General features: G+C 40.8%; 1 protein-coding gene across 9 annotated transcripts in view; it reads right to left on the reverse strand.

Annotated features, from left to right (window-relative positions):
- Positions 1-7,523, reverse strand: part of AKAP9 (A-kinase anchoring protein 9) — a 123,160-nt gene extending 115,637 nt beyond the window's left edge. For 8 of the 9 annotated variants that reach the window (XM_030008499.2, XM_030008498.2, XM_030008494.2 and 5 more), the window contains exon 1: positions 7,264-7,522. In XM_030008499.2, coding sequence (XP_029864359.1) covers positions 7,264-7,311 — 48 coding nt within the window. In that variant the 5' untranslated portion in view covers positions 7,312-7,522. Of the gene's footprint in view, positions 1-7,263 lie in introns of all 9 variants that reach the window. The other variant, XM_030008497.2, reaches the window with a different exon arrangement.
- Between the last annotated feature and the right edge of the window lie 10,967 nt (positions 7,524-18,490).

Raw genomic sequence — 18,490 nt, forward strand, 5'->3', positions numbered from 1 at the left:
GACAGAGCTTTCAGCCCCTAAATTAGGATTCCCAACAATTGTGGTGTTAGTATATAATCTCGTATTGCAATATAAGGTAGGACAACACAGTTGGACCTACTTCAGCAGCCTTTTTTCTTTGTCCTCATTTTCATCAGATTTTTCACTATTCCAAACACTAAGATGCTACAGTAACCATATATTATTCTTCAGTTAATGTCTCCATACATCAATATTTAAAAGCACCTACTTGTTTGGTTATTTCCTGTGGGGAAAAAATACAAGATTTTCTGGTAACACCTACATACGCTAAAGGGTCCAATCTATTTTCCTTGGAGTGTCAGATACACTTTACTGCAAGTACTTTAGAAAGAATTTGTGGTGCTGATCCTGCTTATTTTCCAAATCAGTATAAACAAACTTGTCTGGATACTATTATAACTGAGGGAAACAAATGTCCCAGTCACCTCTGTTTTGCTATTGCAACACCCATACTAAGAAAATAAGTAGCTGGAAAGCAGACCATAGAAACGAGGGAGAGACGAGTGCTAAAATGAAGAAAGTCTTGAATGTAGGCAAAGACCAACTTTGTGCATTCTCTTCTGCAATTCCTTCTCTTTACACATGGAGAAGCAAGCAAACATTTTAAATTGTGTATTTACAATGCAATTTCTTGCTTTCATAGTGCTACTAACAATACTGTGTTGTCTTATTTCTCTATTTTTATGAAATTCACTGGGCATCTTGGATTAAAGACCAATTTTCTCTAAACTGGCTAGAGAATAAAGGTTATTTTGAAGTGATATTTGTCTGCATCCTCAGAAGAAAGCAAATATTAGTTTAAGGTCATTCTACCTTGCATCTCTACTGTAAGGGAGACAGCTACTTCATAGCTTTGAACAAAAGGGTATATTTACAATCACACTTAAAACAAATAATCAAGCCCTGTATTGAAAGCAAGAATAGATCTCTGGAATGAGGGAAATGGAGATCAAAACCAGGAAATAGAAGAAAAATGGGGAACACACTTAGAAATAGGAAGAGTTCCAGTAGTGCCAATGGAAAAGAGAGTTGAAATCCCAGATTTCAAGTACTATTTTTTTACAAGGACCCAGTAAAGTCAAGAAAAAACTTGAACACAATGGGTAAAAAACTAGACTTTCTTTTTATTTTTTTTAAAGGAAAAAAGAACACTGAGAAAACTGTAAAGAGCAGGTAGTTCTATTATCCTCAAGAGAGCAATTAAGTTCTACTAAAAAACTCAACATTTAAGCTAGCCATCCCAATTTTTCTGCTATTAGAAATAGAATGTGTCTTGAAAAGAGTTTCACAGACTACCTTTCTGTTTGATCTCTCATCTGAGCTCATGTAACAGCCCAGTAGCAATAAACTGTAGATAAAATATATTTACATCTCAAATGTATGTAAATCTTTCTTCTATGATAAAATGCAGATATATCCACTGTTTTGAACAAAAATAAAAGCATGCACGGTGAGGTGAACACCTCGCTTTTTGTTTTTCTCTCATCTCTACTCAATTTCTGCCCTATCTGCTTCTACTCAAACAGTTTTAAAATGACACGTTTTCTCTCCAGGGTAATGTTCAGTCCTTGTATCTGTGATTTTCTCTGCAAGACAAAAACCAGTTCTTAAGCTTACTCATGTTCATAATCAAAATACACACAGGCAATTCCCTATACCTCCTACTATTTGCATTTAGAATTGACAGAGATGCAAAGGAGAGGGAGTGGATTGAAGCATGTAAAAGAAGAAGAGGAGACAAAAACCCCACAAGTTCAGAAGGACCTGGGAGAAGAAATAGCTTAGTAATACAAGAGAGGAATGCCTAGGAATTAGGTACAGGTTTGTGAGGATCTTCATGTGCAAGAAAAAGGGCTCCCTGAAGTAAATTGTCTTAAGGCCCATTTCTTCATTATAGTATTTTTTTCATAGTTCCACTGCACTGTCCTGCTTCATTATAAACAAAGAGATTAGGCAGTTTCCATTCACATCTGTTGAGCCAAAGCTCACCCGCGCCTTTCCAGGAGCCTCTTGAGAGTTAGCCTAGTCTCCCCTCCAGTTGCTTCCTCTCTTGTACATTAATACACACACAGCATCTTCAGATATAGAGAAAGCCCAGCATCATTCTCATTCTGTGAGCTTTTACCCATAAAGCTGCTCTCCTCCATACTTTATGAAGAGTGACAGCAATGACTAGGGCTTTATGATGAAATTAGCACTTTGTGATATGGCTTCTTATTTTAAGAGAAAAGCAGAGTAAAAAAATGCAGACTGAAAAGGAAATTCTTGCTTCCAGGATTCTGTTTAATTATTTTTGTTCAAGTTATTTGAGGCAGACAGAGGATAAACAAAACGAACAGTCTACACATGAAAGCAAAAGAAGACGTGTTAGTAGGCCAGCTCTTTAATGAAATGTAAGGTTTAAATGTATTTCATTTGTCTTCCATGATGAAAAACTCTTAATAACCACAGAAATACTGGGTTTTTTCCTCTTCAGGTAAATTACAGAGAATTTAAAAGGACTGTGTTCTACAAACACAATCTCTATGTTGAATTCTTCTGGGGGTTTTAAATTAGAGGTTTAATCACTGTGGCACATAATTATTCCATGCTTTGCTTGAGTCATTTTTTAAAAAAAACAAAAACCTGATCAACAGCTTTCCTTGAGAAATACAAAACTTCTCAGTCCAAAGAGGCCAGAGATAAGGAAGTAACACCTTCTTCTCTCCTCAAGAGTAAGATGTAAGAATGCAAACAGCCAACATTCTCAGACTCTTAGACAATGCTTTTTAATAATACACCTCATTTTCATTTTCAGCCATCTGAAATATTCACATCCATGACCAGAAGACAAAATATGCAATTATTTCTTTTTACTATTCAATTTGTGAAGGTAACTTGTCAAATTACTTCTACAACCTGTAGTACTTGTCCACTGAGTGCCATTAGAGCTTCCCAAACCAACTTCACTGTTCTATCTGCTCAGCGATTCTCTGGTACAGATCAAAAGCAGTCACACTGCTTATTCTGTGCTCAAGTGTTTAACTAAACCATTTCCCTAATTTCTTAAGGTTCTTCAACTATTACGTAATTTCTTCTAACACCTCAACAAGAATGTATTACAAATATACATAGAACCTTTGAAAATCAGGACATTAAATTATGTATTTCTAACATTAGACCTGAAATCCTAGACCAACCTGAGAAAATTTACAAAGTAAATTAGCGTCTTTCCCTCACCCACCCCTCCTACACCAAAAAAAAGCATGCAACTAGGGAGCATGCCCTTTCCTCAACACAAATTTAAACAGGAGCAACGCACATATTTCAATACTCTGCAAATAAAATTTCAGTACTGTAAAATGGACCATTCTAAAAAACTTGCTATGGGTAGTTTCGTATCTCTTAATTTTACCAGTTATAATAGCTGTGCATTTTATATGTGTGTGTGTATAAATTAAATCAAAATATTTTTTAAAATTTAAAAAGCTTTACCAAAATATTGTCAGCTATTTTCTTACAAGGGAATCTGAGTCCCCAACATTTTTATTCTGAAGCTAGCACACTACTCTGCATAGTTTTGAAAGCTGACCAAAATAGTCCAACATCCTGATAAGAAAAGCCAGCTACTAAGCTCTTAAATAAATACATAAAATTAACATAGCCATCTACCATAAATAGTATCCACTGTAATGTTAGACGAGATTTCCAAGCAAACTGATGCACAGAGACATGCACACATAGTACGTGTGTATATAAATATCACACCAAGATCTTCAATGACCATCCTCTGTAGTCTTCTGTAAGACCAGGTATATCTACACTATCTCAGGCGATCAGCAATATTCTAGAAACTCTTCAGCAAGGCACATAACATATCTCGTTGTTTTCTAAATTCACGGTGTTCTGGGGCACTGATCAACTTAACATACATCTATATTTCTGTTGCTGGCACACACCTCCTTTCCACCTTCCATCACAGTCAACCCTCAACTAGCTTTTTTGACACTTTTCTTGCTCCACCATAATCAGATTGGGATATAAGACAAAGAAATTGCTTGTTTGGGGAGAAGGTAGTTCTATAAAGGCACAGAGAGACATTTTAATGGGTAAGGGAGACAGACATTTTTAGAGGCTTGGTTAATATCCAGCACATTTACCTTGCGGCAAAGGAAAATGAATGACTATAGGCCTGGAAAAAGGAGCATGTAATTTACTGGCTTAACTTTGTGCCTCCCTTGCCCTCGTGGCTTTGCAACAGACAGAACAGCAACATATGGCACAACTGCTTCATAATAAAGACTTGGTATAGTCTCCAAAAGTCAGCAGGTACACATAAACGTTGGTAAGCTTCTATCAAGAGCTTTTTATTCCATTTTTCAAATGATATATTGGCAAAGGCTGTGTGTTCACACTGAGACCCATTCTGCCAGGTTTGAGTACACCTAGCACCTTTCAATCAAGGTAAGATTCACAACACAGCTTCTCATTTCCAGTAATAATAAAGGATGACTCAAAAGAAACTTCCGTTGCAGAAAATCCATTTGTAATACACTTCTCTGTAAAAGATCGATGTGGGGAGACAGTGTCTTAAGAAGACATCAAGAATAAAGAAAAACAAAGTTCCATTGCAGATAAATTCACACAGAACTAAACTCCACAGCTTGCCTCCTTGATATTATGATCAGAAACCAACCAAATGCTTTACAGAAAGTTCATATTGCTTAAAATGCACATACTGAGATTTGGCAGTAGTTAGCTATCTACTTTTCGAGAAAAAAAAAACAACAAATGCAACAAAACAAACAAGAATCTAAGTCCCAATGTTGAATAACTCCACTGTTAGCAGTGCACCAGCCACCCCTATGGCACCTATTAGACTCTTTTACCAGCCTCCCAATTGCCAACATTCATCCCGCAGTTTATGTAATTATATATTTTAAATATAAATAAGACATTTCAGGCAGATGCATCAAGGTATCTGCAGTATAGCAAACCTGCGCTTTTAGTACAGTAACAACACATACTTTAATACACTTTTCCAGCTATTTTATTTAAACAACATTCAGTGGTTAGGCTCAAAAGTTTTTTGGATGCTTGTTCCTGTGGTTTGCAGAAAATATTCATTGGAGCCAAGCAATTTTAGGAGACATACTGATTATGCTACCATGAATGTGTTTGTATCCTCAAAGAAAAAAAAGAAAAGCAGCTGCAGGAGCAACTCCTGCTTCCATTCTCTGCTAACACAATTTCTTCTTTTCTGTCTTTATCAGTGACACCTGTCACTGGAAGACTGAGACCTAGTCTCTGCAGTAAAACACATGTAAAAAAAGGGGTAAGCGGTACACAGAACACCAGTGAAAAAATCTGACAAACTAACACTGCTTTTACAGTCCCTTCCCATGTAAATCACATATAGCTTTAAAGAATTATAATGACTTAAAACCACACGGGATGTTTAAAAGCATAGCACATGAAAGTCTTCAGGCAAATACTTACTTACAAGAACATCATTAGGTTTTAGTCAGAAAAGACTAGAAGAAGGGTGAGAGTTATGACAGTGCTCCTAAAATGCAAAATAAATTAGTGAAGTGTGTACATGTCTTTTCTCAAAGTAAGCAGGAAGCCACTGAATTCCTGCTAGAGTCCTGGCTTTTGGTTCATTTTTCAGTAACTGTCATTAATTTTCTGTGTTAATCCCAGGCCAACATGGCCAGAAAAATATAAATGCTCTTGATAAATTCTTCATTGTGGTTTATAATACTGGCAAATTTACTTCAACCATTTTCTTTGTGAACTACTTTCTAATTTTCTGCAAAAGAATTAACCAACCTGGGTGTGACAGAACGTACTGCCACCAGTACCCGATCTGTCCCAGTGCCTTTTAATAGTACTGCATAACATTGTGTAAAAACTATTCTTGCTCTAAGCATTTAAGAACAGGTTTTCCTATACAAACGTACAGCTCCATCCAGGAGAGTTTCCCAATGTATGTTTTGAACGCTCTTTCAAAAGAAACAGAAACACGCTAAGTTACAAATTTTTTGTCTAGTACAGCAAAATACTTATTCAATACTTTGCAACTGAACTACATTCTACTCTCCATAGACCACATAAACAAGACAATGGTGATGTTTCATAGTTTCATCTTTAGTGTGTCTTCTCGTTGCCTGTACTATTACCCCCTGCCAAGTTACATGTGTATGTTTAGCATGAATGACTGACTTACAAACTTCTAAAATCTTATCATTTAGCAATGATTGCTGGAAGGAACCAGACTATACCTAATGTCAAAACACTAATTTTATCTTATTTTCCTACAAATGCCATTAATTATCTTATCTCATTGACCACACCAAAGCTTTCTTTGAAGTAAAAAAGAGGTCCTCCTGGAGCGTGGTAACCCTGGTCTGTTGCCCAGAAGGCGAAGTGCTTTGCAGCCGGTGTGTACTGAGCCATGCTTAAAGAGTAAAATGGTAAGCTCCCTGATTAACACATCGGTAAGCCCGCAGGGCACCGTCTGAGCCGCCTGACAGCCCACGAGGCGGTGACGGCTGAAGGCGGGTGTGCAGGCACCGAGGGCTGCCAGCGGCGAGCGCACACGGCGAGGTCCTGCAGGTGACTCCCGTACAACCCGGCGTTTTCAGGCGACGGGTAAACGCACCTCACCGCATCACTGGAGGCACCTTTAATCCTCTGCCTCCTAAGGCTCTCTCACGGTATTAGTACCACACTGAGGAACAGCTGTCGGTTTTAGAGACTGCCTTAAAGGTTTACAGAGAGTTCTGCCAGGCTTAAGAGGCAAACCGGAATTCGTGCCTCGGGTGCGAGGCGGGAAGGAGGTTAGCTCTCCTCCTCCTCGGCTCTTCCTCCACCCGGCGCCGCCAGCGGAGCGGGCCCCGCAGCGGGGGGCCGCCCGGGCCGTCACCGCCCGGCCCTGCGGCAGGCACCTGTGGCGCTCGCCGCGCGGGGCCCGCTGCCGCCGGCCACTCGCACCCACAGCCCGGCCGGGGAACGCCGCTCGGCCCCGCGGCGCCCCGAGGCCAGCGGGGGGAGCCCGGGGCGCGCAGGGAGGACAGCACAAAGCGCCTGCTCCGCCCGCGGCTTTGTTCGCGGCGGGGCCCCGAGCCGAGCCCCCCTGCCGCAGCCCCACGCTCCGCCGCCGCCCGGCCCGGCCCCGCTGACTACCCTCCCTCGGCCTCAGCGCGCCCCCCCCCAGCCTCGCCTCCCCGCCACGCCGCCGCCTCCTCCTCCTCCTCCTACCTTGGCTTTCCCAGCCTCCAGCTTCTTCAGCCGCTCCTCGTCCTCCATGGCCTCTGTGCAGGAGAGCAGAGCGTTACCGGCGGCGGGAGGCGGGGCCCTCCCCGCCCCCTCCCCTCAGCCGGGGCGCACACGCTCGCTGTCCTGTTCGTCCCGTCCCGTCCCGTCCCGTCTCACAGCGACGACAGCTGCCGCGGCGGGGCCACCGGCGCCGCCATCTTCATCTCCACGTAAACACGCGGCCGGGGAAAGTGACGTTGGGGCCGCCCGCTCCTCCTCCTGCCGCGAGCCCCTCCTCCCCACCGAGCCCCGGCCGCTCCGAGCGCCTCTGCCCGCCAGCGCCCCCCGCCCGCCCGGCGGCGAGTCCCGCCGGGGCCGCCCCCGGAGGAGCGGGTTTGCACCCCTCCAGGCCGAGCGGGGAGCACGCACCCGCGGCGGGAGCCGAGTGACAGCCGGCCGCGGGCACGGCCGCAGCCGCCGCGGGGAGGGAGGACGGAGGCACCGGCGGGCACACCCTCCTCCACACCCCTTCTCGCTCCTGCAGACGGAAAGGCGGGGGGCTCGCTCTTCCCACAAAAGAACTGCGTCGGCAAGACGCCTGTAATTTGCCGTTGCTTTGATGCAAAGGTGTGAACAGACAATACCCGAGTCCTGCAGGAGCCCTGCCTTCTGCCCTCTCGCAAATCCAACCTCTCTGGCTACAGTGCTAATTTTGACAGATTTGATTCTCTTAAGTGTTTTCTTGCTCCTACGTGCGGCTCACTAAATTGCAAGCTTCCTATAGCACAGATCTAAAGCTTGGAAATGCTTTTTGAGCCTGTGTCGCAGACTATGTAAGGATGACAACAAAGGATGTGTAGCCCCCCCCCTGTTTAAATTACTTAATATGCACTCATCGTGCCAGAGGAGTTGAAATAGGTATGTTAAAATCACAACTGGGAATACGGCACGTGGCAATTAAATGCTAACACAATTTTTATACCTCAGCATTCGATACAAAACAATATTCTGGGATTATTTAATGTTGTCTACTAAATGTGTGCCTTGTACTGGGAAAGGCGGCAGACCGTCTTACAGCAGCCTTCCGGTACCTAAAGGGGGCCTACAGGAAAGCCAGAGAGGGACATTTTACAAGGGCATGTAGTGGTAGGACAAGGGGTAATGGCTTTAAACTGGAAGAGGGGAGATTTAGATTAGATTTAAGGAAGAAATTCTCCACTGTGAGTGTGCTGAGGCACTGGAACAGGTTGCCCAGAGAGGTTGTGGGTGCCCCCTCCCTGGAAGTGTTCAAGGCCAGGCTGGATGGGGCTTTGAGCAACCTGGTCTAGTGGAAGGTGTCTCTGCCCATGGCAGGGGGGTTGGAACTAGATGATCTTTAAGGTCTCTTCCAACCCAAACCATTCTATGGTTCTATGATTAGATGTTCATGATGTGCTTTTTCTTTCAGTTACCCCGGAAGTCAGTTCCATTTGTGGTGGTGCAATGGATGGCACAGGCTTATACATCCCCGGCAAGCCTTTTTTCATTAGTGTGTAACAGCTGCATGTGAACAGATTCCTTGTTCTGCATTTGGAATCATTCTGCTTTATTAAATGCAAATTCTAAAATGTTTCTGAATTAACTTAGATCTCGGCCTTGCTGATCTTTTTAACACAATTCATTTAGTATACATTCTTTCCTCGCTTGAATTTTCCAGCAATGACCAGATATGCTCAAAACAGAAAAAATGCCAAAAGAAAACATCATTTGCACAGTATTACTGATCAGGACCAAGATGAAAAATATTAGGACTCCTAGCAGCAGAATTCCACAGACATATTACTGCCAAGGTAAACTAAACCTACAATCTGAAATGTTTAAGGATTTTCCACTTCTCCTAAAACACATTACATTTCATGGAAAAGTCTGAAATCATTTGTTGATCAGTACACGTAACGTGCATTCCTGTGTTTACAAGGCAATGTCCTCAACCTTTGGTCAAAAAGGAAATGAATACCATTTAGGTCAAAAGAAGAAAACACCATCCATGGTAGGGAATGACAAACATCTGCATTATACTTTGTTCCATATTTGAAGCAAGCATATGTTTCAGTTAAAGTTCTCAGACTTTGCTATTTCACGAGAGGAAAAGCATGTTATAGAGAAAAACAGCAATTGAAAGTGAAATTACAAATTACTTAAAGAGGAAATATTTTTATAGAAATACAAATTTAGTTGAGTTCATTCCTTAAAAATATGTTCTCAAGTCAGTAAAAGAAAGTACTTTATGCAAAGCCTATACAAATGGAAGTTTTTCCCAGCAATTACAAAGGCCCAGAGGCCCCTGAGGGAAAAATAAATCACCTTTTCTGTATCAATGACATTCCTCTTGGCTGATGGAGGCCACTGTCACAGAACTAGCTGTTAGATGTCAGTAAAATTTCACACACGCATGATACTATCATAGTAATTTCTTAATCAGTAAATATCCTATTTAGAAGATAATTACGAACTTCCCAAATCCCATAATTAAATGGGTTCTTGAGTTAATCCTAAGAATTGATGGGCCTAATTTTCCTCTCGCTTACAGATTAATTTCCATGTCATTCTAATGGATTTTAGTTAAACACCTAATTCATGATGGTGAAACTCATAAAGATCAGACTGACAGACTATAATAGAGTATTGTGGAAATTACTACTGGATAAAATATCCCAGGGAATAATATTTCCATATTCTCTCAACATTAGAAGGAGAACAGGACTTTCTCTCCTAGGAAAAAAAATCCATACAGTACAATTTCCTACTTCAGCTATTTAAATTCCTATTTTATCATTTATGCAGGGTGAGCTGACTGGAATTCACAACTTGGTTAGCCAATTAAACTTCCAGTTACAGAAAAGCATTAATCTTGCTTGCTTAATTCTCAGAATTGATCAATAATGTTCACTTGCCTAAGAATGTAAGATGGTGCCTAAAAGTCAGGCTAATAACCTCTTTAAAAATTGATGAACTTTCTAACACTCATTGAATTCACGTAAGTTAAACATGTGTAAACTGCTTTCAACAGTAGCATATGTGAAGTGAACCAGATTAACAGGGTAAAAAATACAGATCAGACATTCTCCAAAATAGGAATGACTGGTGTTTTGGCCCAGGCTTATTTTTATATATAAATATATTGATTATTGGAAATGTTCATAAAGAACTGCACTGAACCAGCTTTGATTATCAGACCTAATTTTTGGTTGTGTTTGTCTGTAAATAAGGACAAAGGCCTCTTCACCTACTGCATTTTCTCTAACAATGAAACTCCACCTGCTTCCTACCCCTTCTGTTTCCTTTATTCACTGTTCAGTGAAGGTATGCCTGGTGACTCTCACCATGGTGCTTTAGTAGTCTGCGAAGCCAAAAGATGAAGCCTAAAGACCACATGTGATAAAGTCACAAAGTTCTAGTTAGGAAATTCAAATTCTGCCATAGTCCACTGAAGTCAGAATCAGAGGGAATCTTGGTAAAATGCCAGTGTAAATAAGATGCAAAAATTACGAAGTATCACAGGCCTAAACTGATGATATAACCTCTTCCAACAGCTAAGGAGCTCAGATACTGTGTGTTCTCAGGTGTCATAACTGTCAGCAATACCACTTAATAATGAGACTATCTAACTCTATTTTATTTCCTTCAACAAAAAATACATATTAGAATGGAAGTCTCCTACATGAACCACGTAAGATTCCCTGAACCAGCTTGTAAAAACAAAATATTATCTGACATCAGTCAGATGTTTTCCTAGCACCAATACAATGACCAGGCCACTTTATGTGTCTTAAGAGACCTACAAGTTTAATTGTAAATGTCTGTATTTGGTCAACTTAATACAGTAAAGGAGTAGTCCTCCTGCTAATGGATATGCAACCTCTGATGCATGTGCCCAACAGTTCTGCTGTGACACTAGATCTGCTGTAGAAAACCTACCTGGCAGGATAACACCTCCAATTATAGTGAACATTAAGTGGATCAATTGTGAAAATGAGAGACACGTCCATCTGAGGGGTGACGATGCCGAAGGTTTTATTTGACTGGGACATGCACCAGCTTTCACTGAACCTAGTGGGAGTTCTACAGCTGATTGTACTGGTAGTAAGGCAGGGCCTCACTGCTTACCTGTCATAGCGCTTGTAAACCAAAATGATTTGCCTCCACTTCAGTGTCAGCTTGCACAAAGAATACGAGGTTGACATAATGACTAGCTTACCTCTGCCTTTGCCACAGTCTGCCGTGCCAGCTCTGTCCCCTATCATCTGCTCTGCAACTGCACTGAGCATCATTTTGCACTGCAGTTTCCCAGAGTGCTGCTTTGTTGGCATGGTTGCAGCAGGCAGGTGATTTAGGTAAAAAGTGTAAAGTTCATAATTTCAGAGACCCATTGTAGGTACTGCTGAGGGAGGATTACGAAATTATATTAATTGCTGTTAGCAAGTGCAAGTCAACTCAAATTTCAGGTAGAGCTTGGCCTATTGTATTTAGATAGTCTGACTACATGTTATAAAAACATTTTTTTAAGACCTCAGTCACTTTCACCTCAGGGATTTTTGAGGTATATTATTTATGTTAGGACTACCTTGAACTGTATTTTAGAAACAGACAAATGTTGTCTCCTTCAAAGCAGGGCACAACAAATGCCATTACAGAATAAATAGTGAGGCTTGGTGGTTAACAAGTAGGTGAGCTAGAGATGTAAGGAAAACATCTTATGATTTAAAGAGTTTGGTATGTTTTCTTTTTTCCTTTTGAGAATCACTGGAGAAGCATGGTTGTATGAAAAATTATTAGATGGGGTGACTGATGAATATATAGAGAATCAAGATCCCATGTAACAGCTAAAATTTCTATTCTCTTGTATGTATTTTTTAACGAAAAAAGGTACCGAAGCCTATGAAACAGCATGGGCACTGAGGATGAAAATAAAATGTTCCCACATACGGAGAAACAGTTACCCCAAAAATGCAATTTTTAACCCATATCTGCAGCTGTGAAGTTAGAGAAATTTATATTTACAATTGCAACCAGTGTCCCACCAAAGGTCTGGTTTTTGTCACCACTCAGCATGCATTTTTTTTCCCTAAATTAAAGTAAGTTTTATTGAGTTTTGTTATAACAGATGACAGAACAAATCAGACACTAAAACCTTCCACACACATATGTGATCCAGGTATTCACTTAATACATGCGTAGAAGTGGGCTTGCTAACATGCTTCAGTCACACACAGTCAAGTCCAACACACAAAAGTGTTTTTCTTGTTTCCAAACACAAATATTTTTCTTCTGCTGAAAAGAGAATGAAATAACTGATACAAAAGTTGTAAAGCACAGAGGTTCTTGTGATACTACAGTAACATGCCTCCTGGAGATGTGTGTCTTTCTTTTCTGAATCCCGGAGTTTTAGAGCTTATAGTTTGACAAATTGTAAGCTCCACATATCTTTTTTTAGGCATATTTGAGTCTATTCCTTACAATTTAATTAATTAAGACAAATACTATGATATTTTGTTGCTGGTTTGATGTAAATACTGTAGCTAGGACAAGACAAGACTCTTCAGCTGAGAAGTTTTATGAGATGAATAATTTATTCTGGAGGCATAATATATCAAGGAAGGTAATTTAAGTAAGCTTGCAAGTAATACAACTAATGAATTGACCCAGAAACATCAAATTGGCATTTGATATTTGAGGTATGCACAGAAGATTAGTTTCTACCACAATCAGTGAGTTGTATCAGGTATATGCAGAGCTATTATAGTACACATTTCTTTATAACCAAAGTCACAATTGTCCAAGTTTATATAAAGGTTCAGAATATGATTCTCTTATGCCTATTGCATATGAAGGTATAAAAGCTAGTTATTTTCCTACTGCTCTGTTTTTTTATATGGTCAAGTGTTATTCATGAAACTCCATTTAGAACACGGAAGAATTTACAAATTTAACAGAATGTCCATGTGTTTCAGCACATTACTAATTTACCAGTGAGAATATCAGTTTCTTTTCAAATTTATCCAGACTGTTAATCTGAAAGATCTGCATCCCCAGTGTTTTTTTAGAAATTCCAGAATTTCCAGTGGTTTCTGAGAAGTGCTCCAGGCACCAGAACTGGCAGCACTATTACAAAATCTGAATAAGCTATAGCTTCCTAAAACACTAACTATTTTAATATCTTTGGGTGTTAAAATGGAAAATACTTGCATTATTCATATTTTAGCAAGTCTCAAAATGTATTATAAATGGATTTACTTTCATAATGAGAATTACTCCTAAATCATTGTAGCATGCTAGGGGCCACACCTTTTTTTAGCATTATTTATGGGGAAAAAAAGAGGTGGCATGCCCAGTAATCCTGTAAGAACTGGTAAGTACAATGAATTTCCTAGGCTTAACTTCGATACTTACAGGGAAGTCTTCTGCCATCCCAAATAAAGAGTGCCCCAGACACAACAGAGCTGTGAGAAGTGTGTAGGACTTCCAAAGACAGTGTACCTCGCTAACACCCTGGCAAAAGGATTTGTTACTGGACTGCTATGAAAACATGCTGGGAGCACTGCAAATGCAGTCAGACCTAATGCACTGGGCCAGTGCGTCAAGAGGAGGGAATGCTGTATGGCCACCTTCCCACTGAGCCACTCATTCTTCCTGCTTTACCCACAAAAACGCTGTGCATTGGAGCCTGGTTGGGCAGCACAGCTGTGACTGTGGAGGCTTTACAGCAGTTCTAATTGTTTACTTATTGAAAGAGATTTTTTTTTTTCTTGTTTGCACTTTTGTGAAGGCAGGACTGGCTGCTGCCTGGCCAAAGCACCAAGCACTGGCGCTGGCCGGCCTGTGTTCCTGCCTCACACTCCCTCGGTGTGACTGCAGCTTTTGTTGTCACCAAACTTGGACATGGTTTTTAAACAAATTGTTTTCTACCTGCTGCTCTAAACCTAGCAGTTTAAAAACTAAGTTAAGAACACGGGGTTTGTAGCACACCGCTTACTTCTTCTGTAAATCGAGATCTTGCTGTAAAAGGCTTCCCAGGGGCCCGTATCGCTATCCGGGGGACACTGCTGGGTAATAGCTGGGACCAAAATTCAGGGATATTTTATCTTACGGGACCAAAATTCAGGGATATTTTATCTTATGCTGTCATCTCCTGGCAAATGCCTCAATTACAAATAAAATGGTGAGTAAAACGGCTTTGCAGGGTGGCAGCACTGGGAACAAAGCCGGCCTCGCGTAAGGGCGGTTCCCGCCCGTCGCCCTTACAGCTGTCGCCCTGGGCGGCGGCCCGTGGGTGGGTGGGCGGGTTTCCCCCACCGGTTTGCCGCTCTGGCGGTGTCGGGCAGCCGCATTTTATTTTAAATTTAGAGGCCGTAAAGAGCAAGGTGAAAACCCAGCCCCGTGGTTTCTGGTCAGTGCACGCGGCTCGCATTGGTGAGGTGAAAATAGGTTCTCGGTGGATTTTGACACAGGCTGACATAAATGTGTGGGCTATTTCTGCAGGACAGTTCAACCTAGCAACTTGATTACAAATGGGGCCCATCTTCTGTACTGGCACAAGGAAAAAGGAGAAATTAGAGAATCCTTAATTGTTACTTTTGTAACAAGGACGACAGTGAGCCCCAGTGACTTCCCGCTGCCTGCCTGCCCCTGCAGCACGTAGGGGAGGTGTTACGAAAATTCCTTTCCCTAACTATTGTGTCAATCAGTCTTTATAGTGTGAAAGTCTATTAACTTTGTTAATACATACATCAGTTCACATTATGTACTGTAACGTAATGAGGTACTGGATGCTTTAGTATTCTTTATACTTCAGTAAAACAAAGTAAAGGACATCTCATGTACATAAATAAATATTATCCTTGTAATTCTATACTTTGTGTCCTAGCTTGTCTCCTCAGTTGACATGGGCCAGTTGCGAACTTTTGCGACAGAGGTGAGGAGGACCCCTCTGTGGCTGAGGTGCTGGAAATGGCCGATCCATGATTGTCCAGGGTCTATCTGTATCATTTTTCCCCGTGTTTGGCATGTAGCTCAGTGTAAACAAAGTAAAACACTTACCGGACCATTGACACGGGTAAAGTCAAAGGCTGGGAAGCTTGCTTTAGGGTAGGAGAAAGGCAGCTAGTCATTTGGGAAACTGCTTCTTTCACAGGCCCCAGTGAAATGACCCTGGGTGCTTTTCCATTCATTTTACTCAGTGTTTGGAGGCATAATTTGCAACAATCCTGTAGGAGTGTGGCCAATGTTTAGCTGGGTTGTCATGAGCAGGGGTTGTACCTCTGACACTAAGACAGAAAAAAAATTTACTCTTGTAGAGAACTAAGCAATATAGCTTAACTAGTAAACTTGCGTGCAGGACCTTAGGGGTGAAGGGAGAGAACAAAACAGTGCCAGAACCTGATTTATATTTGCTAAAGGAGTAGCCTCAATCATATTGGTCCAGAATATTGCATGACCTTGCGTTTGTTGTATATTTCAGGAAATGGCAACATCTAAGGCCTGAAGTGGTTCCCCACAGGCTCTTCAGTTGCTGTGGAGCTGGAGGTGATGTGTGGTACTTCACGTTCACACAATGCCACAAGTTTAGCTCTGTAAACACTGATGTCATATTGCTGGGGAACTTCACTGAAACATGCTGAGAACTTACGAACATGAGTAGACCTCACTGCACTCATTTCTGATTAAAAAATTGTGGTGACTTTCATCAGCAATCTATGTAATATGATCTGGGTGTAGTGAATTAATTTTTTTATCTTCAGTAGTGGATAGACAACAATTGATATATGTATGGATCTGCTACTAGAAGAAAATTAACAGGTTGTCTCCATGCACTTGAGGGGTTATCACTGGGCTGTAAAGGCTTTTTAGTCTGAATTCACTGACTTGGCTTAACAGTGTGAAGATTCAGTGTCATGAGCATTATTTATAGCTGTTTGAATTGAACCCAGTGTGATACCATTTGGGAAAAAAAGACTTGTAGAAGAATTGAATGAAGTCTTGGTGTGGTTTTCTTTTTTTTACAGATGGCCTCAGGTATTGCTTTGATGGGAGCATAGCTTCTGGCCTCTTCCCATCTCATGCTACAAGAGTTACTTGCAGAACAGTGAACAGAGACTGGAGAGTGAATCAGCTTACCCTAAAGTAAACACCTACTGGATAGTCACCTGGATTGGACCCTAATTTTGATCTTCATTAACTATAATCATATATAGATAGCTACATTTAGATTACTGTACTGGGGTGTGTTGATCTTCAGCTAAATTGTTTCCTAAATTGTTGATGTGACACTTGGAGAAAGAAGTGGCCTCTCAGTGTTCCTATTGGTGTTACTTACTGCAGTGCCTATTTGCTGTTCAGAATCTGTATGTTTGGTGTTAATTATTTCAAAATAAGGGATCAGATTTTAAATAGTGGTGTGGGTTTTTTTTTTAAGTAAGAATAAGTTGCTATTTAAAACACAGGAACATTGCCAGCAGTTAATCCTGAGAGGTCTGAATCCCATTCTGAAACCTATTTTGTTGCTTTTGAGATTTTTATCTTTTGAAGCTTATTTTGTGAGCATATTCAGCAACTAGGTTTTGTAGAGTTCTTAAAAAAGCCTGAAAAATCCCAGTTTCACTAAATAGGACAAAGGTTTCATTCACTTCAGCAAGCTGCTTGCGTCACTAGCTGAGAAAGTGTGCAGAGATTTAGGACTTCCAACCTGATTTTTGGCACTAGGAGAGCGACGTCATTTCCTGAGTTGTGTGACTGTGCTGGAAGACTAAAAAACATGGGATTTTTAAACAACCAACTTTATTTAAAAGCCCAAGAAACGACACATTGTGCTGAAACTCAAATGGTAAATTCTACATTAAAGATTACTTCAAAACAGTGAAGAGGAACTCTGAAAAGGTGTGCTTTTTACAGCTCAGGAAAATTTTAACTTAATGCCATAATAAGATATTGTAAATTAGTTAATCTTTACCAAAAAAGCCCCACCCAAACACATATCTTTGTAACCATGAAACAAAGGTATTGTGAACCAGAATCAGGTGTTGTGATATCCCACTTTTACTGACAAAAACTCCTTTAGAATGAGATTGCTGTGGAAAAACAGCTAGATGCTGTCCTTCCAGAACTCCTTCTTGAACTCTTATTTAGAAAGTATATATAAGGCATAGCTGGGGAGTGTTCAGGGAAAAACATTTATGGGAAATTCTGGGCGGCATTTTAGTTGCCATAATTTATACTGGTTCTCAGGACTGTGTGCATGAAGCTTAGTACTCTGAGACTCTAAGGTCATGCAGAATTGGGAAAGTTTAGCAGAAGATTCAATTCATGTTGGCTATTCCTTCTCCAGGGGCTGGTGATTTTGTTTTACATTTCTTATAAATGGTGCTCTGAAGCTTTAATGTAACTTAATTTGGCTCCATGACAAGATCAAGCATCCATATATTGTACTTTTGAGTTTGAAGTACAATTAAATTCTTAACAGTCTGAGTTACTACTAACTTGTAGGATTATTTTGAACCATTTGTTTTAAATAATTGCTTGCCTTTTCTTATTTTGGTTAGAGTTTTTTTCTCTTTTTAATCTGTAGCTAATGTGAAAAAAAAAAGCCTCAGTACATTCTTTCTTATTCATTCAACTTGGTTGCGTTGTATGTATTTTCTTTTTCCTCACCTCCAGATTAAGAACCATGCAAGAAAAGCAATAGGAGGGTATATACAGCTTCTGATCCCCATGGCAGTCAGATGATTGATACACACGAAGAACACATTGCTTCTCCAGCACGAATGATTTCTAGCTATTAGGTTTTCAGGAGGGGCTGTATTCAGACTGGTGCCTTCTCTGGCTTCAGAAAGAAGAGAATGAGTAGTGGTGGTGCAGAACCACATGGAAGAGCCACCTGGCATGTGTTGGAGTGGATGTCAAAATAGTAAGACAACAGCCATTGAGTGTTCTTAGGAGATTGATCACAAGCAGGGCCTGAAGCAATTCCTGAAGATCAAAGGAGCTAGCAATCTACTCATTACCATCATCATCTAACATTAGCCATGGGTCATCCTATGAGTTTCTTGAAAAACATTGGGGAAAATATTATGGGTGATATGAAAATTGAAAAGATTCTGGAAAGTTACCTAGAGTCCTTTCTTTATTCTCATAGTGTTAAAGGATTTTCAAATGTGGGTTTCTCTAGGTTTGCTTTATTAACAACTCAGAGTTGGGC

Source organism: Aquila chrysaetos, chromosome 3, assembly GCF_900496995.4.
Source record: "Aquila chrysaetos chrysaetos chromosome 3, bAquChr1.4, whole genome shotgun sequence".
In the NCBI taxonomy this organism is placed as follows: Eukaryota; Metazoa; Chordata; class Aves; order Accipitriformes; family Accipitridae; genus Aquila; species Aquila chrysaetos.